We start from the raw sequence: 22,199 nt of genomic DNA on the forward strand, positions 1-22,199 counted from the left end.
TTTCTTCACAGTCCGTGTACCTTTCTACGTCCGAAACGGGCAGCTTATGTATGTATGATGTCACAAACAGAGGAGGAAAAAATAAGTGTTGTAACAATCGAGGTCAGCAACCAATAAGACTGCAAGAGACGGCTCGACTTTTAAACGTTCCCTAGCTAGCAGAGGAGAGGACAGGTTGAAGCATGCGCGCCGAGAATCCCAGACCCGCTGAACATGCCGTCCATGCTTCTATCGCTATGCTATTTATACACACATACTTCTTTAGGAGAGGATCCAATCATGTCACAAAGACCTGATGTCACATGTTCCATGTTAATAATAGCCACTAATCAGGAACATAGGAAAATCTAAGACTGTTTTAGGTCCTTAGCAAGATCCCTGGAAACGGAGGAAAATTCTGGTTAGCGCTGAAGACCTGGTGCATGGTTGTAAGTTGTTAACTACGTCACAGGGGTGTAAATCATGTGAACTGTGACGTGTCTCAGCGTTTTGCTGACCCCAACATTCTTAGTCCCGTCACCGGTGAAGTTTTCCTGCTTCAGCTACAGCCACAGTTTTCAGCAAGGATCACACAGCTTGGTTTCTGTAGTGTAGTGGTTATCACGTTCGCCTCACACGCAAAAGGTCCCCGGTTCGAAACCGGGCAGAAACAGCTTTCTTTTTGCTACTTATTTAAAACCACATTTTCACGCAGTCGTCACACACCGAGTTTTTCCATCATTGTGTTTTCACATAAAGGGTACCGTCAGAGAGGCTACAACACATAAGACTTATCAGGTTTCTGTAGTGTAGTGGTTATCACGTTTGCCTCACATGCAAAATCCCCGCTATGAAACGAGACAGATGCAGTACTTTGTTTTGGGTTCTCGTCCTTATTCATGCTTTAAATGGCCTCCTACTTTGAATACACATTCTTCCAAGAAGATCCACTAATGATAGGAGTGTGATTGCAGTTATATATATTTATATTAATATTATTGTTATTGATTTATTTTTTGTCCAATTAAGAATAAGCATGAGACAATAGAATCCAGCATTCTTGTTCTAAACTTTCATTAATTGGAAAATGCTAATTTTTTTCATTCTGAAAGTGAAGAAGCATAAAGGCGCAATCCATGACAATATATTTAGTTGTTTTATTGGTACTGTCCACATTGCAATGGAATGGATGCACTGCACCAGAACAACTCACCCGGATCAGAAACCACAGTTTAAATGCCTTCTCATCGGCAGCAGTAAGTGCAAAAATGAAACACTAAAACTTTAAACAAAAGCTTCAATAGTGCTGGGACCCAGTGCTTGGGTCGGGGAACAGGTAAGGCACATCCGGCTCATTAGCGAGGTTAGAAGAGCGTACTGTCCTGTGTAATTGGACGGCAGACATCACACGATGGCCAGGGATGGTCGCGCCTCCTCATCCGTGGTAGCATGCCCACATCGGACACATGTCTAATGGTGGAACTTCTTGCTGGGGTCCTTGGCATGGTCAATAAGCAGCTGGCACGGAGTGAACTGGCTGCCGTACACACTCTCATACTTCCTCATTCTGTCCACTAGGCGCCCAGCCCCATAGGCATCAGCGTACCTGAACGGACCTAATAAAAAGGAATGTTAAACTCATTTTAATCCAAAAAGTCTTAGCCAGGATCGACGGTCCCATATTACACAGCGGAGAGTGTGTGTGTCCGAATGTGAGACTAGCGACACGAAAATAATCACAACATGCGACATGTTACATTGTAACAAATACCTCCAAGGCAGGGTGGAAATCCCAGGCCGAAGACAGCCCCGATGTCTCCTTCTATAGGATTGCTCAGAATGCCTTCCTGCAAGCACATCACGGCCTCGTTCACAAATCTCGTGACTAGACGCATCTGGATGTCTTCATCGGACGAGCTACCAAAAAAATTAGGGAAAAAAAGTTAAACCGGGTACATAGCAACAATATTTACGACACTTCTATGCAGAAACTTCAGCTATGGGCATCGACATATGGATAGGAACTGCATCCACGTAGGGTTTATGCTGAGCATCTGTTGGATCAGACCAGCGTAGAAAACGGGAAGGCGCACAATACTTTATTAGTACTCTTCTCCAGAAGAGCAGGGTGTAGAACCCTAGGCATCCGACAGTCCAGTAAAAAAGGGGGTCACCTACACCTCAGGCCTTGCTTGCAGCTTGAACTTCTCCAAGATCTCCTCAGTCCCAGAGTTCTTTGCTCGGTTCTTCACTCCCTCTTGGTAAATATAAAAACCTTTCCCTGATTTACGGCCTATTGAGAAAGACATTGTTTCTATGAGCAGAGAACATCTGCCAGGACAGCTAACGAATGAATCACAATAACGGGTATTCTAATTTAATTCCCAGCCTCTCACTCACCCAAAAACCCTTTGGCTACCATGGCTTTCAACAGCTCAATGTTTCCGCCACCAAATCGTTCCCCGAAAGCTTTGCCAAGGTCCTCCGCAACATGAGCCGCAACATCGATGCCGACTTCATCCGCCAACGTTGAGGCTCCAACCGGAAAACCAAAGCCGGTAGAGAGGGCATCCAGCTTCTTGGGGTCAACCCCTTCCTAAAAACCCCCCCCCAAAATAAATAAATAAATATTATATATATATATATATATATATATATATATATATATATATATATATATATATATATATATATATATATATATATATATATATATATATATAATATATCTCAATAGACACGCACGTTCACATATAGTGACAAACGTCTGTTAATCAAATTTTACTGCAGCGACGTCAATTTTTGATATGAATAAAAAACAGCTTGTGGGAAAACAGGAATTTCCTTATTTTGTTAGTAGTAACAGCAATTCTGCATTAATCAAAGAAAAAATGTTTCCTGCAAAACCACGTTTCCCAAATGATTATTTTCTGGTGCATTTTGAGTGAAAACGCTTTGGGAGAAGGCAGCGTGAACCTCACAGAAGGCATCAGAATTCTGAAAACTCGGAAATCGAATTAGCGATAAGATGCAGATTACTCTTATAAAGCCTTTTACCGGCCCGTCTGTGCTTTATAACCGATACGCCGTTATCCCCCCCCCTTCTGCCCATCCATGAACCACCTCGCGCTCTCCTTTCCTGCAACCAGAGACTCATCCCCCCCTCAGCCCGGTACGAGCAGCTCTCCTCCTCCGCGTGCCGGTAATATCTAGCACCGGTCGCTGTAACATCACCGGTAACGCCGTATAGAACGAGCTGGCCCAACACAACCAGCACAAAGCACACAAACCCCCCTGGCTTTAACAGCAGATATCACGTCACAGGAAACGAGGCTGCGCTTACAAAATCTGCAAACACACATTATACCTCATTACACACAGAGCATCGCAACGCTTACCTGCAGGACACGCACCACCTCCGCCATCATGGGGCCGAGGCACCTCGTCGTGTAGAACCCGGGTCCGTCCTGAAATCACACAAAACGCAGAGCCGTCAGATCAGCGGCATCTCCCCGTCGATCGCCCAAAACAAGACCCGGAATCCCGTTACGGTGCATACACATCCGCTTTGAAAGAGTCCGCTGCTTTCATCACGGCCACACGAAATCCGTTTTAATAGATGTAAGGCAAGGAGTTTTACTGAGAAGGTGTAGAACAGCCTCCCAGCAGAGGTGGTAGAGGCTAATACAGTGAGAGTATTAAACATGCATGGGATAGACATACGGCTCCTGAATCTAAGACGAGACCAATGACTGGTTAAGGTTTGAGCAGTAGAAATGGGAGAATAGACGGGGGCCGGATGGGGCCGATCTGCCAGCAAATTCTACAGTTCCACGAGTCAAAGCTCACGCACCTGAACCACGATAATAACTTTTCCCTGCTTGAGGCCAACAGACACAGCGGAGGCCGTGGTGTCTTTGGATGTTTTGTCTGTTGTGATGATCTCCAGAAGCTGCATCTTGTCCACCGGGGAGAAATAATGCATTCCGATAACCTGGTGAAGAGAGGAGCACGTGGGACACCCGTCTGTATCGGAAAGCACACAGCCCAGACACTCTCCCTTTAACTAGACATTTAACAGAAGTACTTCCAGATGACAGGGGGTAAAATAATCCGAGGACCGGCGGCGGCCACAGCTCGGGGGTCTCACCTTCTCAGGCCTCTTACTGGCGGCAGCTATTTGAGAGATGGGAAGCGCGGACGTATTACTGGCGAAGATACAGTGCGGGGGAACAACCTGCAGGAGAAGGGAACGCCATCGGGGGTTAAAACCACACGTGACACAGCAGCAGCTCCCGATCCCGAGAGACCTCCCGACCGACTGCCCGCGATACTCACGGCTTCCACCTCCTGCAGCACTTTGTGTTTAATTCGGATATCTTCAAACACCGCCTCGATCACCATGTCGGCCTCGTCGAAGCCTCTATAATCCAGCTGGCCGGTCAGGTTACTCATCAGGCTGTCTCGCTCGAAGGCCGTCAGGTTCTTCTTCCTCACCTTATCGTTCAGGCTGCGGAGCGGAGGTGTTACGGGATTTACGAGAGGTACTGAAAGGCTGACACGCGGCCCTCGCACTCATCCTTACCCTTTGAAGACCTGCTGCTGTCCTCTGCCCAGACCTTCCACGGTCGTGTCCTTCAGAATAGTCTTTAGACCTTTATCCACAGAGACCTGGGCTATACCCGCGCCCATGAGCCCGGCCCCCAGGACGGCCAGCTTCCTGCAGGAACATACACGCATTCATGTCATATACATACGTGTCCTAAAATACACGGACAGGAAGAAAAATCGACGACGGATACAGCGTGACCTAAGATGAATACCAATACCACCTGCCATGCCCTGACGCGGCATCACAGTGCGCCCCCCCCGACGCGGCATCACAGAGCCCCCCCCGTGCCCTGACGCGGCATCACAGAGTCCCCAACATACACGACGCTCAGCTTCTATTTGAGGGAAATGGAAACACGCGGCATAAAACAGTCACACACAGCGACCTGATCTCCGAGGGGCTTTCTAACGGCGACTTACTGCACTTCTTTCTGAGGGGCTCCGAATTTGTTTTTCTTGCACAGGACCTGTCCGTGGTACAAGCCAATCAGTGCGCGGGACTCGCTGGTCATCGCCAGGTCACCGAATTTCTGCAGAAGAGCCAAGAAGGGGTTATAAAGTCACGGAACGCAGACGCTGAAGTAGAAGCTGCAACGGGAAGAACGAAGCATGGAGAAACTGACCTGAGACTCTGCGAGATACCCAGCTTCCTGTCCCTGCTCCAAACCGGTCTTCACAACCTGGAATAAAAGAGCGGCATGAAACTGGCCGCGGGCACCGGAGAGAGGCGGCCCGGTGGGGTGGGGGTTTTGGTTGGTGTGAACGTACCTCGATAATTTTGAGGGGGGCTGGGTAGAGCCCCTTTGTCTGTTTCTTCACCTTGTTTTCCACAGTTTTATAGATCTGCTGCCTCACGAACGCCACGGACATGACATAGTCTGTGATCTCTGGAAGACAGGAGGAAAGCATTGTAACCTGTGAGCGTACCTACCCCGCCACGGGATGCCCACCCCCCCCCACGGAGCAAGAGCGCCGCATATCTCCCCGCCGCAGGGGTGGCTTCACCTTCTCTTTAATGTCAGGTGAACGTGAGGCGAGCGATAAACGTTCACGCAAACAGCCCACGCGTCACACGGAAGCCCCCCCCCCGTCACACGGATCCCGCGCGTTAACGTGTTTAGACCCGGCGGCGGTATCCGCAGGCTCTTACTCTGGATCAGCCCCTTGTCTTTCTTTAATGAGATCTTCTTGTTGGCGATTCCTCGGGCGAAATCCACAGCCACTTCTTCCAGGTACTGAATGGTTCCCTCCTCCGGACTCTTCAGCCCCGGGCCTGGCATGGATAAGAAGAGAAGACCCACATTAAAACCTTTTATTATCAGTTGCGCCTATTAGAGGGGGGCTCCCAGCATCAGGTATAGAATCTCTACAGTAACCCAATAAAAATCCTATTCATACGATTTCACTTTCTTGTCACGGATTGGCTGCTTGAAGTAGCGAATACGAATAAATTATTTGGTTGTAATATTACTTTTCCCAAGAAAGCGGAGAAAAAATAAAGCGTTATGAATACTATTTACTTTAATAAGAGGTGGTGCCCGGATAATAGACAGGTACCCTGCTGTGCCCCCCGCATACTCCCGTTATCCTGCGGACAGCGCAGACTCACCCAGAGGGTCCACAAGCTGGTCCACCAGCCCCATCCTCTTGGCTCGGTCCGCACGGATGTTTCTTCCGGTGAGCATCATGTCGAAAGCAGCCGGGATCCCCACCTACACACAGAGCAGGGTTACACGAGAGGGACGAAACGCAAGCATATCCCCCACCCCACCTACACACAGAGCATATCCCCCACCGGCCAACCCCACCTACACACAGAGCAGGGTTACACGAGAGGGACGAAACGCAAGCATATCCCCCACCCCACCTACACACAGAGCATATCCCCCACCGGCCAACCCCACCTACACACAGAGCAGGGTTACACGAGAGGGACGAAACGCAAGCATATCCCACACCGGCACCCCCCCACCTACACACAGAGCATATCCCCCACCGGCCAACCCCACCTACACACAGAGCAGGGTTACACGAGAGGGCCGAAACGCAAGTATATCCCCCACCGCCCCCCCCCCACCTACACACAGAGCATATCCCCCACCGGCCAACCCCACCTACACACAGAGCAGGGTTACACGAGAGGGCAGAAACGCAAGTATATCCCCCACCGGCCAACCCCACCGCCACCCCACCTACACACAGAGCAGGGTTACACGAGACGGCCGAAACGCAAGCATATCCCCCACCGGCACCCCCCCCAACTACACACAGAGCAGGGTTACACGAGAGGGCCGAAACGCAAGTATATCCCCCACCGGCACCCCCCACACAGCGCCAAAGGGCAACCCCAGCATGACCTCTGCGTAGAAGGTCACCAGAACGCCATAAAACAGGGAAGCACTAGGCCATTCTGAAAACGATGCCATGAAGGGGCTTCGTAACCCCCAGACAGCGGGGGTATTAGAGAAGGGACAGCTGCCCAAGACCGTTAAATAACCCCCACATGCGAAAGGGACGCAGCAAGCTATATACCCTTCACGTGTATAACAATGTGTATAACATGTGCTCCTGCGGATATGCACCCAGGGCGCGCATGCCCACGATCACACGAGGAAGACATTTATGGAAGCCGCCAGAGCTCACTCACCATTTTGGGGAGTCTCTGAGTCCCTCCGGCGCCTGGCAGGAGCCCGAGTAAGACCTCAGGAGTGCCCAGAACAGTCTTCTTGTCCTTTGTGGCCACTCTGTACTGGCAAGCGATGGCCACCTGAAATCAGACAGCGCACAGTCACGGCCGGCACCGCGCGGAAGGCTTCGGTTAGGACCCCCCCGAGCGGAGCGGGTAAGCACAGAGTCAGGGTGTTGGGGTTACCTCCAGCCCCCCGCCCAGGCAGGAGCCGTTAATCGCGGCCACAATGGGTTTCGGAGACGTCTCCAGCTTGGCAAACATCTTCTGGCCTTCCTGAGACAGCTGGGTGACCTCCTGAGCCGTGGCGCAGGACTCGATCATGCTGGGAAGAGAGCAGAGCGAGCGGGTGACTGGGACGCCATTCCACGGGGCGAGTGCGGTTTATAAACGGCGGGGAACGGCGGCTGACACTCGCGTGGTAGTCAGCGAGCGGCCGGTACAGCAGGTTGAGCGAGCGCCGGCACGTTTCTAACACTCACTTGATGTCGGCCCCGGCGATGAAGCAGCCCGGTTTGGAGGATATCAGGACGGCGCTCTTTACGGCATCATTGGCCCAGATTTCATTCATTATTTCCCCGAACTCTGACTGCAGCTGTTTGGACAGAGTGTTCACCTGCAACGTCATAACACACATATTACATATATCATATTACATATATCGTATTACACACAACGCATTACACACATCATATATGTAATATCATATTACACATATATATCATCCTTTAACCTAAGGTATGAGGGGTTAGACAGCCTCCGTATCGGAGTACGCATTATATATCGCATACAGTAACACAGCGTGCGCCCCCTCGCTTACCTTTGAGTTGGGGGTGTTAAAGCGGACGACGGCCACATCGTTCTTCAGCTCGTAGCTGACGTGTGTCCTCGCTGCCAAGAGAATATGGAATGACAGCGTTACACGGGGGGGGGTTAGAGAGCGCGAGGGCCGGGGGAGAGCGCGAGGGCCGGGGGAGAGCGCGAGGGCCGGGGGAGAGCGCGAGGGCCGGGGGAGAGCGCGAGGGCCGGGGGAGAGCGCGAGGGCCGGGGGAGAGCGCGAGGGCCGGGGGAGAGCGCGAGGGCCGGGCACCACGCTACTTACTGAGTACAGCGGAAGACATGGACAGGGGTCTGCATGTGAAGCCTGCTGGATGGAGATAACAGACGGTTAGGGGTTAAATAAACGCATGTATCCGGTCGCAGTAACACGGTGCGGAGGGCAGAATGAGAGGCTCAGGGCCGTCCGGCGGGCCCCAGACTTACCAGCCTATGTATACGTCATAACAACACGTAATATTACGAAGAGCTGGACAGCCAGTAGTCTTCACAGGGTTTTTTTTTCCCCAAAACAGAGGACCATTTCTTTAGCGTGACCCAAAGACACACGCTTAGCCAACCACACTCACCACTCTCAGCCAGCCACACTCGCAACCCAATTAGCACCTACTCATACTGCCCACGTTTGCCACACGAGCCACTGACCATACTGTCAGCTGCGATTCACACCAACATAAAACACAGACTCCTAGCACCCTCAGCCACACGCAGACTTACATTCACACCGCCCTAACACACAGGGGTTCACGGAGCACAATGCCAGCCCCCCCCCGGCTGCAGTATAGCCCATACACATTCCCACGCTGCCAGCTGAGCATTAGACTGCTCCGATGCGTAGCGCTCACTATTCAGACACTCCGGGTTTGGATGTCTCACGTAGACAGTTTACACGCATAACTGAAATGCCGGCGTACAAATACCACACATACTACATATACATACCCCCCCCGTTACATAAACACGGCTACCCCCCCCGCCAAGCGTGAGCCGGCAGACCTTTAACCTACATCTTATCATTCCATCTACACGGCAACCTTTGTCCTACATACATGAGCGACACGCGGGGCACAAGCCAGCCGCGTCACAGAGAAACAGGATTTATGGCAACGGTGCCGATTATACCTTTTACCTATTGCGCAATACACCCTGTCTTTAGAGTGTAAGCTCCTGTACACAGGGCCCTCACCCGTTGTCTCTGTAAGTCAAATTGTTATGTTACACACCACTTATGTCCTGTCCACCCATGATGGCACTATATAAACCAATAAATAACACATTGTACAGCGCTATGGAATATGATGGCGCTATATAAACCAATAAATAACACATTGTACAGCGCTATGGAATATGATGGCGCTATATAAACCAATAAATAACACATTGTACAGCGCTACGGAATATGATGACGATATATACATCAATAAACAACAACAATCATCCAATCAGTAGAGAGATATCGGGCGTCTGATAGAATCCTGGCCATAGGAGGGGATCCAATCCAGACCGAAACCGAAGCGCTCGCCATCGCCAATACCCGAGTTTCTATGGCAACAGAAGAGGCGGACACTTATCTACCAATATGTAGATATGGATGATGATATGTAGATGATATAGATGATTAGTATATAGATGATATAGATGATCAGTATATAGATGATCAGTATATAGATGATATAGATGATCAGTATATAGATGATATAGATGATCAGTATATAGATGATTAGTATATAGATGATCATGATATAGATGATTAGTATATAGATGATATAGATGATTAGTATATAGATGATCAGTATATAGATGATCAGTATATAGATGATATAGATGATCAGTATATAGATGATATAGATGATCAGTATATAGATGATATAGATGATCAGTATATAGATGATATAGATGATCAGTATATAGATGATTAGTATATAGATGATCATGATATAGATGATTAGTATATAGATGATATAGATGATTAGTATATAGATGATCAGTATATAGATGATCAGTATATAGATGATATAGATGATCAGTATATAGATGATATAGATGATCAGTATATAGATGATATAGATGATCAGTATATAGATGATATAGATGATTAGTATATAGATGATCATGATATAGATGATTAGTATATAGATGATTAGTATATAGATGATATAGATGATTAGTATATAGATCAGTATATAGATGATATAGATGATTAGTATATAGATGATCATGATATAGATGATTAGTATATAGATGATATAGATGATTAGTATATAGATTAGTATATAGATGATATAGATGATTAGTATATAGATTATATAGATATATACAGAGCACAGTTTTTGATTACGGCCTCTGGTTCTTTAGGACACGAAGGATGAATTCAGCCGACGGCACTAGAGTGCAAGCTTTCAGGACCACTTCGAACCCAGAACATGTGCAATATCACACAGCAGGTCATCTGAGGACGGTAACACGGAACATGTGAAGCCCCGTCGCGTGCTTGCGGTATTAATAGCTCATGAACCCCCCCCCGCGTTCCTGTCCCGCTGAAGGTCACGGACTCAACCCGGTGCATTCAGAGACAAAGCATGTTACAGGGCCCTGCGGGTCACCCCGACCCCTGCCAGGGCTTTAACAATAACACGCAGCCAATCAGAGGCAGGAAAGGAGGCCGCCTGAAAGCAAAGGAGCGCTTTCTGCGCATGCCACGGGGCTGAACAGCAACTTATATACATTAAAGTGCATTCAATGGCCGCAGTAACCCTTTAACTATAAGGGCGTATAGCATTATACAGGGGGGCCCCGGCTCCCCGACTACACATTATACAGGGGGGGCCCCAGCTCCCCGACCATACATTATACAGGGGGGGCCCCAGCTCCCCGACCATACATTATACAGGGGGGGGCCCGCTCCCCGACCCAACCATACATTATACAGGGGGGGGCCCGCTCCCCGACCCAACCATACATTATACAGGGGGGGCCCGCTCCCCGACCCAACCATACATTATACAGGGGGGGCCCGCTCCCCGACCCAACCATACATTATACAGGGGGGCCCGCTCCCCGACCCAACCATACATTATACAGGGGGGCCCGCTCCCCGACCCAACCATACATTATACAGGGGGGCCCGCTCCCCGACCCAACCATACATTATACAGGGGGGCCCGCTCCCCGACCCAACCATACATTATACAGGGGGGCCCGCTCCCCGACCCAACCATACATTATACAGGGGGGCCCGCTCCCCGACCCAACCATACATTATACAGGGGGGCCCGCTCCCCGACCCAACCATACATTATACAGGGGGGCCCGCTTCCCGACCCAACCATACATTATACGCTCCCCGACCCAACCATACATTATACGCTCCCCGACCCAACTATACATTATACAAGGGGGGGCCCGGCTCCCCGACCCAACTATACATTATACAAGGGGGGGCCCGGCTCCCCGACCCAACTATACATTATACAAGGGGGGGCCCGGCTCCCCGACCCAACTATACATTATACAAGGGGGGGCCCGGCTCCCCGACCCAACTATACATTATACAGGGGGGGCCCCGGCTCCCCGACCCAACTATACATTATACAGGGGGGGCCCGGCTCCCCGACCCAACTATACATTATACAAGGGGGGGCCCGGCTCCCCGACCCAACTATACATTATACAAGGGGGGGCCCGGCTCCCCGACCCAACTATACATTATACAGGGGGGGCCCCGGCTCCCCGACCCAACCCAACCATACATTATACAGGGGGGCCCTGGCTCCGCTCCCCAACCCAACATTATACAGGGGGGCCCCGGCTCCCCGACCCAACCATACATTATACAGGTGGGGCCTGGCTCCCCGACCCAACCATACATTATACAGGTGGGGCCCGGCTCCCCGACCCAACCATACATTATAAAGGTGGGGCCCGGCTCCCCGACCCAACCATACATTATACAGGTGGGGCCCGGCTCCCCGACCCAACCATACATTATACAGGTGGGGCCCGGCTCCCCGACCCAACCATACATTATACAGGTGGGGCCCGGCTCCCCGACCCAACCATACATTATACAGGGGGGGCCCGGCTCCCCGACCCAACCATACATTATACAGGTGGGGCCCGGCTCCCCGACCCAACCATACATTATACAGGGGGGCCCGACTCCTCCACCCAACTACACAACTCTCCTTGACCCCAAGGAGAGGGTGTGAAGGGCAGGTCACGACTGTTAAGCCCTGTGTTTGGTAAATAACCCCCAGGCTCAGGAGGCAGTTACAGCTCAAATACACAGCCCGGGTTATTACCGAAACCGGCTCATGACCCCCGTGTACCCGACTAGTTGCCCCGTTCTCCGCACCCACCCGCCCCATCTCCTTCCTGCTGCCCGGGACATTATCATAAACCCGAGGTAAACTTAGCTGCCGTCCCGGGTTACCTGCCGTGGGGCATCCGCCCAGGCGCGCCAGAACCCCGATGATCCTCGTTGCTGCCATCTTGCCCGGTGTGACACTGACAGGCCGTGCTGGGGCTTTTCTGAGGGATGGGGCTGCCCCGTGAGGTGCCTTTCTGGCCTGTCGGGAGATTAATCCCCAACCAGGAGCTATACGGCGGAGGAAGGAGTTTGATACAGGTAACCCCATGAAATGCCCCGAAGACACCCCGCAGACCCCGGAATACCCGGTAACGAGAGCTCGAAAACGATCAGGCAGATGGAGGGCAGCCCCGGTGGGCGTGGTCAGAGGGCCTCACACTGACAGGAACGTCACACGGCGCTTCAGAGGCCCTGAGAGCGGACACCGGACACAGAGGTGAGTGCGAGGCGAGAAGCGGGGCTTATTAACGCAACCGTACAGACTCACAACGGCACACCCTAATACACCACATAGAACTACACAACGGTACACCCTAATACTATACATACAACTCTACAGCCTCACACTATACATACAACTACACGACGGTACACACTAATACTATACATACAATTACACAACGGTACACCCTAATACTATACATACAACTACACAACGGTACACCCTAATACTATACATACAACTACACAACTCTACAGCCTCACACTATACATACAACTACACAACGGTACACCCTAATAGTATACATACAACTACACAACTCTACAGCCTCACACTATACATACAACTACACAACTCTACACCCTAATACTATACATACAACTACACAACGGTACACCCTAATACTATACATACAACTACACAACGGTACACCCTAATACTATACATACAACTACACAACGGTACACCCTAATACTATACATACAACTACACAACTCTACTGCTCACACTATACATACTACACAATGGTACACCCTAATACTATACATACAGCTACACAGCGTTACACCCTAATACTATACATACAACTACACAACTCTACACCCTAATACTATACATACAACTACGCAACGCTACAGCCTCACACCCTATGCAACGCTACAGCCTCACGCTACATACACCCTCACACCCTACACTATTCACAACCATACAGCCCCATACTATAAATACACCCTACACAACTCCGCCATACACGCACCCTCGCGCCATACACGCACCCTCGCGCCATACACGCACCCTCGCGCCATACACGCACCCTCGCGCCATACACGCACCCTCGCGCCATACACGCACCCTCGCGCCATACACGCACCCTCGCGCCATACACGCACCCTCGCGCCATACACAGGTTTGTGTGAGGGAGGAGTTGTTGAAATCAGGTTAAATTTAGGCTTTTTAACTATACATTATACAGGGGGCGGGCTCACTGATTTATCTATACATTATACAGGGGGCCGGCTCGCTGATTTATCTATACATTATACAGGGGGCCGGTCACTGATTTATCTATACATTATACAGGGGGCCGGTCACTGATTTATCTATACATTATACAGGAGCCGGTCACTGATTTATCTATACATTATACAGGGGCCGGTCACTGATTTATCTATACATTATACAGGGGCCGGTCACTGATTTATCTATACATTATACAGGGGGCCGGTCACTGATTTATCTATACATTATACAGGGGCCGGTCACTGATTTATCTATACATTATACAGGGGGCCGGTCACTGATTTATCTATACATTATACAGGGGCCGGTCACTGATTTATCTATACATTATACAGGGGCCGGTCACTGATTTATCTATACATTATACAGGGGCCGGTCACTGATTTATCTATACATTATACAGGGGCCGGTCACTGATTTATCTATACATTATACAGGGGGCCGGTCACTGATTTATCTATACATTATACAGGGGCCGGTCACTGATTTATCTATACATTATACAGGGGGCCGGTCACTGATTTATCTATACATTATACAGGGGCCGGTCACTGATTTATCTATACATTATACAGGGGCCGGTCACTGATTTATCTATACACTACAGGGGCAGGGTTGATCTGTCCTGGTTAACCTCTGTGGGTAGGGCCCTGTATGATATGTACTCGCTGGGCTGAGGGTCACCCCTCTCCTGGAATATTTGGGCCACCTGTGTGGCTCCTCGCCCGTCTGTGGGGGAGGGGGTGCCCTTGGACTAGTGCGTGACCTTGTTCTGTGTTATGCATGGTATGGGCCACGTGGTGAGTCTGGGGAACTGGGTGAAAGGTTGTGGCTCAGACGTGATATAGGGGAAGGTTCACATGCAGGGGGGAGGAGCCAGGAGCAGTGGGCATGCCCCCCCCTTAATGATAGCGAAAATAATTATTAACCGTTTTCTCTCCATGTTTTGTGGCCTGAGCTGTGCCGCAGACACCGGTGGAACCCCCCCTGCACGTATGAATTCATTATAGCTCGGGGGGGTACAAAATAGCCCAACGCCGGCTGTCTGTGTGAAACTACCCTAACCGATCACCTTCCAATAGAAAGGCTGCCCCTGTCTGCAGGTGCCGCGGCGGGCCAGGGCAGGTGTTTGTGCTTCGGGGTGGATTTTGGGGGGTGTCTATGGGGGATTTTCTGCCACACGCCAGCGAATGATGCTTCTTCTTACTTGTAGATCTCAGGATGGCCTTCATGTTGAGACAGAGCGCCCGAGGCCTCCCCGCGGCGTCCAGATACGGTAAGACTTTAACGGCGTGACCGCCCGGACCCCAGGGGAGACTCTTACATGAAGGGGTTAATAAAGGACGGGACGAGAAACGTTACCGGAATATAACTCTAAAGGGCCAGAGACTGAGATGGAACAGAAGGAAGTTTCCCTTTACGGAGAGGGGGTTGATAAGTGGAGCAGACTTCCAGCGGAAGTGGTAGAGGGTAATACAGTGAGGGGGGTATTGGGGCTAAGAACTGATTAAGAATCGGGGTCTTTACTGTGGGAAGAAGCGGAGTAGATGAGCCGAACGTGCTGTGAGATTTCATGTTTATTACCCAGAATCCCCTGAGCCGCCGTGGTCTAGGTCTGTAGGATACACGGGACTCGGTTACCTTTTACCATCTCATCCGGTCGCCGGCTGCAGTGTGGCTTCTCCGCGCCGTATATATAAACGTATATAGTAATGTATACTGACCGTGTGGCCCCCGGCTGCTCCTTTACGCTGTCTGTTGTGTTGCAGGCGTCAGATGCCTCAGCGGCTCGGCCCCCGTGCTGGCTCCAGGTAATGTTTGGGGTTTTGACTCTGCCCATCTGGGTTCCCGTCGGGTTCTCTGTTTCCAGACAGCGCTCAGACGGTTAATTTCCTGCGACTGTTTTGTGGCGGGGGCATTGTGTAGTATGCGCTACGGGATCGGCCAATGGGGAGGAGGGGGGTTGATCTCGCCATTGGCAAACTTCCAGCCAATCACATGCTTCGTCTTGCTAGAGCTGGCGATCCCAGCTTCTGCTGCGCGGTGGATTCCGGGGGGGGTGCTGGCGCTGGGATTTGGGGTGTATTTTGTTAACGTGGCGTCCTTTCCCGCCGAGCGGCCGCGTCTCCGGTGATATCTGCCGCGTTCCCTGATTATTTTTATATTAAAGTCATAAAAGCGGCCGTTCTCGTTCCAGCCGTCCAGACCAAAAGCAAGAAGACTTTGGCCCGGCCGGGCGTGAAGAATGTCGTCGTGGTTGACGGCGTCCGCACCCCGTTTCTGCTCTCGGGAACCACGTGAGTCCAACGTGTGTATATGTGTGTGTGTATATATCTCTCTATTTATTGCGGGACTGTAATCCTGAGCGCTTACATACGTGACCGTTGCGTGTAGAGAGAGTGGGCAGGCCTGCGTCCGTCCAGACTGCCCCCTGCTGGATAAATGCTCCTCCTACCCCTGCCTCGGTACCTGGGGAGGTGGGGGGTTTCTTATAATAAATACATTTGATATATAGCTGCTAACAGTCTCTGCATTAATCAGCAGTCCTGTGGTCTCATGCGCTCACACTTCTGCGCATGCTCACTCTCCCTCTGTCTGTTCCAGATACGCAGACTTAATGCCGCATGACCTGGCCAGGACCGCGCTGCAGTAAGTATCTCCATGGCTATGAGTCTGGCACGTAGCAGTCGTGCCCGTGCCAGTAAATCCCGCGCATGCACTAGCCGTGCGCTCCATTGAACTGACTTGTTCCCTGCCAGGGGTTTGCTGAATCGTACGAACGTTCCCCGCGAGGTCGTTGATTATATCGTGTACGGGACGGTTATCCAAGAAGTGAAGACGAGCAACGTGGCGCGTGAGGTGAGGACCCGCTGCTTGTTAACTCTTTTATTGCTGAGGTGCCAGCCCGTGTCCGGTGTTTGTGGGCTGCTGCTGAACCGGTGACAGCTGTTAACTGCCTCTCTCTGCTCCCGACTCTCCTCCAGGCGGCTCTCGGGGCCGGATTTTCCGATAAAACCCCGGCTCACACCGTCACCATGGCCTGTATCTCCTCCAACCAGGCAATGACTACAGGTAAAGCTGGCTCTGAGGCCTCAGCGAGGCTACATGTTGTCTAACCCCTTCGTGACCAATGACGTACCCTGTACATCATGAAAGGATGTCCCTAGAGGACCAATGACGTACCTGGCACGTCACACACTTTCGTGTTACAGAACATATAGAAGTACAGGGGGTTTTCCAACATACTGCGGGTTAGCAAATATAATGTTGGTGTGCTCCTCACTGGGAATGCGTACATGTGTGTAACGCTGGAGACCCGGCCCCCTCGGACCTTCGCTCAACGCGTTGACTGTCTTGTCCGCAGCGGTGGGTCTGATTGCCTCCGGCCAGTGTGACGTGGTGGTGGCCGGCGGCGTGGAGTTCATGTCGGATGTTCCCATTCGCCACAGCCGGAAGATGAGGAAGACTATGCTGGGTCTGAACAAGGCCAAGACCTTGGGTCAGAGGCTTTCCATGATCTCCAGGATCCGGCCCGATTACTTTGCCCCGGAGGTAAGAGGCCGCTTGGCCGCGGGTTCGCTTGCGCTGGGCTGCTGCCGACGAGTCGCTTGTCTTATCCTCGCTGTCGTCTTCCCGTAGCTCCCGGCGGTGGCCGAGTTCTCGACCAGCGAGACGATGGGGCACTCTGCGGACAGGCTGGCCGCCGCGTTCTCCGTGTCTCGCGTGGAGCAGGATGAATACGCTCTGCGCTCGCACAACCTGGCCAAGAAAGCGCAAGACGCCGGCCACCTGTCTGATGTCATCGCCTACAAAGTGCCAGGTAACGAGCCGCTGCCGCTTACGTCTCTTCTACACTAACCCCCCGTGAGACCCCCCCACCACTGTTAGTATGATCTGCGCGAGACCCCCCCGTGCTGTTAGTATGATCTGCGTGTGATCCCCCCGCTGTTAGTATGATCTGCGTGTGATCCCCCCGCTGTTAGTATGATCTGCGTGAGATCCTCCCCGCTGTTAGTATGATCTGCGTGTGACCCCCCCGCTGTTAGTATGATCTGCGTGTGATCCCCCCCCGCTGTTAGTATGATCTGCGCGAGATCCCCCCCCCGCGCTGTTAGTATGATCTGCGTGTGACCCCCCCCGCTGTTAGTATGATCTGCGTGTGACCCCCCCGCTGTTAGTTTGATCTGCGTGTGACCCCCCCCGTGCTGTTAGTATGATCACCCCGCTCTGTGTCGTCGGTATCAGTCGGTTCTTCCTCTTCGCAGGCAAAGCGACGGTTGACAAAGATAACGGGATCCGTCCGTCGTCGATGGAGCAGATGGCGAAACTGAAACCTGCGTTCGTCAAACCGCACGGCACCGTCACGGCAGCGAACTCCTCCTTCCTGGTAACTGTCCACGCGGCTCGTCCGCTGGGTGCATGCGCGGGCTACGGGTTCCTGGTAACTGTCCACACGGCGGGCTACAGGTTCCTGGTAACTGTCCCCGCGGCTCGCCCGCTGGGTGCATGCGCAGTACGTTGGCTGCGGGTTACCTGTCAGAGGATATGGGATCTTATGTCATATATGTGAAATGGGAGGCAGATACCGGTGTGGCCGGCGGTCTGTAGGGATATGCGTGTGAATGTTATATAAGATGCTGTCTCAGAACGGCGAGCGTGCGCTCCGTCGGGGGCAGGGGCGAGCGTGCACTCCTTCATGACCTCATTTCACCGTGTTGTCGTTTGCAGACGGACGGAGCCTCGGCGGTGCTGATCATGTCAGAGGAGAAGGCCCTGGCGATGGGTTACAAGCCCAAGGCGTACCTCCGGTAGGTTACAGGTTAACCCCTTAGAGCCATTCTCCCGCACCCAGAATGAGCGGCGGCAGATATCGTGCTGCGCGTCTCGCTGCCTGTAAATGTAATCTTTCCTCTTCCGCCATCCTTCATGCGGCCGCGTTTCCCGTCACCCTCTTCAAAAGTGTTTGGGGAGAGAAAACGCAGAATAGGGGCCACTTCTCAACACACTCCGTTACTGCGCTCGCTGCGCGTTTATCGAGTCCGTAGCGGCGGGCGGGAGGAAAGAAATGGCGGCCGTCTCGATGTGACGTCCGTCCCGCGCGTTAAGTGCCAGCGCTGCAGGAACGCCGGTTTAGGGCGAGGGTCTTGGGAATGATCGTTTACCCTTTCTTCTCCACAGGGACTTCGTGTACGTGTCTCAGGACCCCAAGGACCAGCTGCTTCTGGGGTATGTGGCCCTCACGGGTGACGCGCGGGGATTTCCCCCTGACTTCTGGATAATGCCCCGCGTGTGGCGTAGGCCGGCCCCCTTTACTGTCTTCGCTCTCATTGGCCGCGCCGGGATGAACCTTTTCTCTCTCTTTTCAGCCCGACCTATGCGACGCCCAAAGTTCTGGAGCGAGCCGGACTGTCCCTGGCCGACATCGACGTCTTCGAGTTCCACGAGGCGTTTGCTGTAAGATCCTCGTGTTTTGTGTGAATGGATGGCGTCTTTAAGGGGTTAAACCTGCTCCTTCTGACTTCCTCACCGTACTGCCCTCTGCCACTTCTGCTGGGAGGCTGTTCCACCGTCTCGGATTCAGGAGCTGTGTGTCCCACACATGTTGGAAGGAGCGGGTTTAACCCTTGCGAGCCCGCTTGCTGAAGTTTGTCCTTTCTCCCGTAGGGGCAGATCGTGGCCAACCTAAAAGCCATGGAGTCCGACTGGTTTGCGGAGAATTACATGGGACGGAAAACCAAGGTAATAAAAGGCCGGCTGTGCGTTATAACAAACCAAGCCTTTGTACGGCGCTACGGCATATGATGGCGCTATATAAATAATTATACACAGGGGTTGCTGATTGGACGTTGAGGCCTGTGTTTGGGGGGGACGGGACTCGGGGTTGCTGGTAAGAGGTCGCGCCCTCGCCCCGCCTGATAAGTCCGTCTCTCGCCCCGCCTGATAAGTCCGTCTCTCGCCCCGCCTGATAAGTCCGTCTCTCGCCCCGCCTGATAAGTCCGTCTCTCGCCCCGCCTGATAAGTCCGTCTCTCGCCCCGCCTGATAAGTCCGTCTCTCGCCCCGCCTGATAAGTCCGTCTCTCGCCCCGCATGATAAGTCCGTCTCTCGCCCCGCATGATAAGTCCGTCTCTCGCCCCGCATGATAAGTCCGTCTCGCCCCCCACCTGATAAGTCCGTCTCGCGCAGGTCGGGGCCCCGCCGCTGGAGAAGTTTAATACGTGGGGCGGATCTCTGTCGCTGGGACACCCGTTCGGAGCCACCGGCTGCCGCCTCGTCATGGCCGCCGCTCACAGGCTTAAGAAGGAAGGAGGGCAGTACGGCCTTGTGGCTGCGTGTGCGGCAGGAGGGCAGGTGAGTGCCAGGCGCACACGCGTGTGTTACATGTGTAGTAAGCACAGCTTAAGAATGTTATGCGATGCAATGAATGCTTTTTCAGGCAAAAAGATTTGTTTTAGAATTTGTTTTAGAAAGTTATATTCGTGGGGGGTAAATACCCCGGCTGGTTCACCGGCGGCCCCGGGGCGAGCATGCGGTCGTGATGGTTAAATGTGTGGTTAGTGAATGTGTAACTGACTGTTTGTTGTGTTTTTAGGGTCACGGGATGATCGTAGAAGTTTATCCTCACTGATTTCCCGGCCGTTGCCGCCGGCGATGCACTAAATGCCTTAAAGTCTCTTTCCGGCTAAGAAAACATTGCAGTTCTGTAAATATTTTTTAGTCGCCTCGTCTGCAATCTGGAGTAAATAACATTTGTATTTGGGGGGGGGGGGGACTGGCACTAACACCCCCCCGCTCCCCGCATAATCTTACCACCCTCCTGTTAACCCTTTTATAGGAAGTAAGTTTGTATGCGGGGGCGACTGGCTACGATGTGCTCAACGCTCATAAGCGAGTTATTACACTGCGTACTATGACCCAGAGCACACGCCTGGCACACGCGTGTGTATTCACTGTGCGGCTCCCCCACCCGGGCAGGATGTTCACTGGTGGGGTTTCAGCTTTAATAAATGTGAACGTTACGCCTGTCTTCTGTCTTCTGCTTTCCTCGCCGTCCGCCTGTCTTTCAGGGCAACTTAGGTTTCATCAGCCTGGCTGAGAATCTACGCCGAGGAAACAAGATCCCGAATAGTAAGCTCTCCGGCCGCCTCGCGGGGGCTGCTTACAGTTTCCCCGACCGTGCAACTCCAGCCCTTGATGGCTCACAGGACCCGCTACTGCTTTCAGGCTGGGGTCCTGGGCATGTTTGTGGCCCCTGTGGGCTTGCGTTGTGCTGCCCTTGGCTGGTGGACGGGGAGGTTTAGTGATGGGGAAAAGAGAAAGTTACCGCTCTAAAGTCCGGCCTGAACGCTTAAGTAAAACCTTGGCGATAGACTATAGTGCTAATTAAAAAGTGTGTGTGTGTGTATATGTGCGTGCGTATGTGATATATATCTAATATGTTGATGGCCACGACCAATGAATCCCAGCGTGTCTTCTGTGTGAATTAAGCACGTTTTTTTTTCTTCCTTACTCTGAAGGTTTAACCCCATAAAAGCTGCCCGACCCGTCAGTGCCTGCTTTTCTCTTATGGCAAAAAAAAAGTTACACAAAAAAATACTCCTGGGAAGGCCGTTTAGTTGCAAAATATTGTTTTGGTTTTTTTTTTATTATTATTTATTTATTTATTTTTTTAATACCCTTGAACTGGGAAGATGTGAGGCGCGTCGGCCCCAACGCCCTTCCTTTATTATATCATTTATTATTCCAACACGGCAGAGGCACGCGTCTCCCGGCAGCCGATAGCGTTGGCGCGATGCTTTGGTGTGATGGGTGGAATTTGGAGTTCCGGTGCCTCGGAGAAGAGGCGGCCTGGACCGATCCCTATTGGGCACGGAAAAGGCAGCCACTGATCTGATTGGTTGAATGTATGAGAGCATGGAGAACGTAGGCATAGAGGGGATCCTCCATCCCCCCCCCCGAAGTGGGTTAGATGATCTGCCTGCGCGGTTGCTTTGTTGTAGCTCCTCTCTGTAGATTGGTTTATTTATTCTTAAGCCTGATTTAATTTGTTGGGTTTTATCGCCTTCCTGTTGCTCTGCGGAGGATGAAAGACCTGGTTCCATTCCTAATAAATCGGCTCGTTTGGCTGCAGTCGTCTCATTTATTACCCGCTCCGCTCCGCCCCACAACATTAGACGTGTGTCGTCGGAATTGTACGAATTTTAATATTACGGAAATTTGTAAATTTGTACGGATGTCTCGAAGTAGAGAGGGCGCC

At 51.8% G+C, this 22,199-nt stretch overlaps 2 protein-coding genes and 1 non-coding gene across 4 annotated transcripts; 2 read left to right on the forward strand and 1 right to left on the reverse strand.

Annotated features, from left to right (window-relative positions):
* Positions 1-579: 579 nt before the first annotated feature.
* On the forward strand, positions 580-652 carry TRNAV-CAC (transfer RNA valine (anticodon CAC)). The gene has a single exon. It is a non-coding gene; the product is annotated as a tRNA-Val (tRNA).
* A 384-nt stretch (positions 653-1,036) lies between these two features.
* Positions 1,037-12,654, reverse strand: HADHA (hydroxyacyl-CoA dehydrogenase trifunctional multienzyme complex subunit alpha). Of its 2 annotated transcripts, none has more exons than XM_053461302.1 (20): positions 12,546-12,654; positions 8,379-8,423; positions 8,097-8,167; positions 7,759-7,892; positions 7,463-7,601; positions 7,238-7,357; positions 6,200-6,302; positions 5,741-5,863; positions 5,359-5,477; positions 5,214-5,270; positions 5,011-5,120; positions 4,565-4,699; positions 4,318-4,489; positions 4,130-4,216; positions 3,833-3,973; positions 3,378-3,446; positions 2,380-2,575; positions 2,158-2,272; positions 1,751-1,896; positions 1,037-1,595 (listed from the first exon to the last, which is right to left on the reverse strand). In XM_053461302.1, exons 1-20 carry the CDS (start codon positions 12,601-12,603, stop codon positions 1,450-1,452), a joined length of 2,286 nt encoding a protein of 761 aa, XP_053317277.1. In that variant the 5' UTR covers positions 12,604-12,654; the 3' UTR covers positions 1,037-1,449. The 2 variants fall into 2 exon arrangements, with proteins under 2 accessions (XP_053317277.1, XP_053317278.1); XM_053461303.1 differs by having other exon boundaries at positions 8,379-8,420; positions 12,546-12,647.
* A 195-nt stretch (positions 12,655-12,849) lies between these two features.
* On the forward strand, positions 12,850-20,968 carry HADHB (hydroxyacyl-CoA dehydrogenase trifunctional multienzyme complex subunit beta). Its single transcript, XM_053461313.1, has 16 exons — positions 12,850-12,918; positions 15,158-15,220; positions 15,714-15,755; positions 16,142-16,241; positions 16,549-16,593; positions 16,704-16,803; positions 16,929-17,016; positions 17,309-17,496; positions 17,584-17,764; positions 18,210-18,331; positions 18,673-18,752; positions 19,123-19,170; positions 19,311-19,398; positions 19,609-19,683; positions 20,129-20,293; positions 20,535-20,968. The coding sequence occupies exons 2-16, from the start codon at positions 15,166-15,168 to the stop codon at positions 20,568-20,570; spliced, it is 1,413 nt and encodes a 470-aa protein (XP_053317288.1). The 5' UTR covers positions 12,850-12,918; positions 15,158-15,165; the 3' UTR covers positions 20,571-20,968.
* Positions 20,969-22,199: the final 1,231 nt, after the last annotated feature.

This window comes from Spea bombifrons, chromosome 3 (assembly GCF_027358695.1).
Source record: "Spea bombifrons isolate aSpeBom1 chromosome 3, aSpeBom1.2.pri, whole genome shotgun sequence".
NCBI lineage: Eukaryota > Metazoa > Chordata > Amphibia > Anura > Pelobatidae > Spea > Spea bombifrons.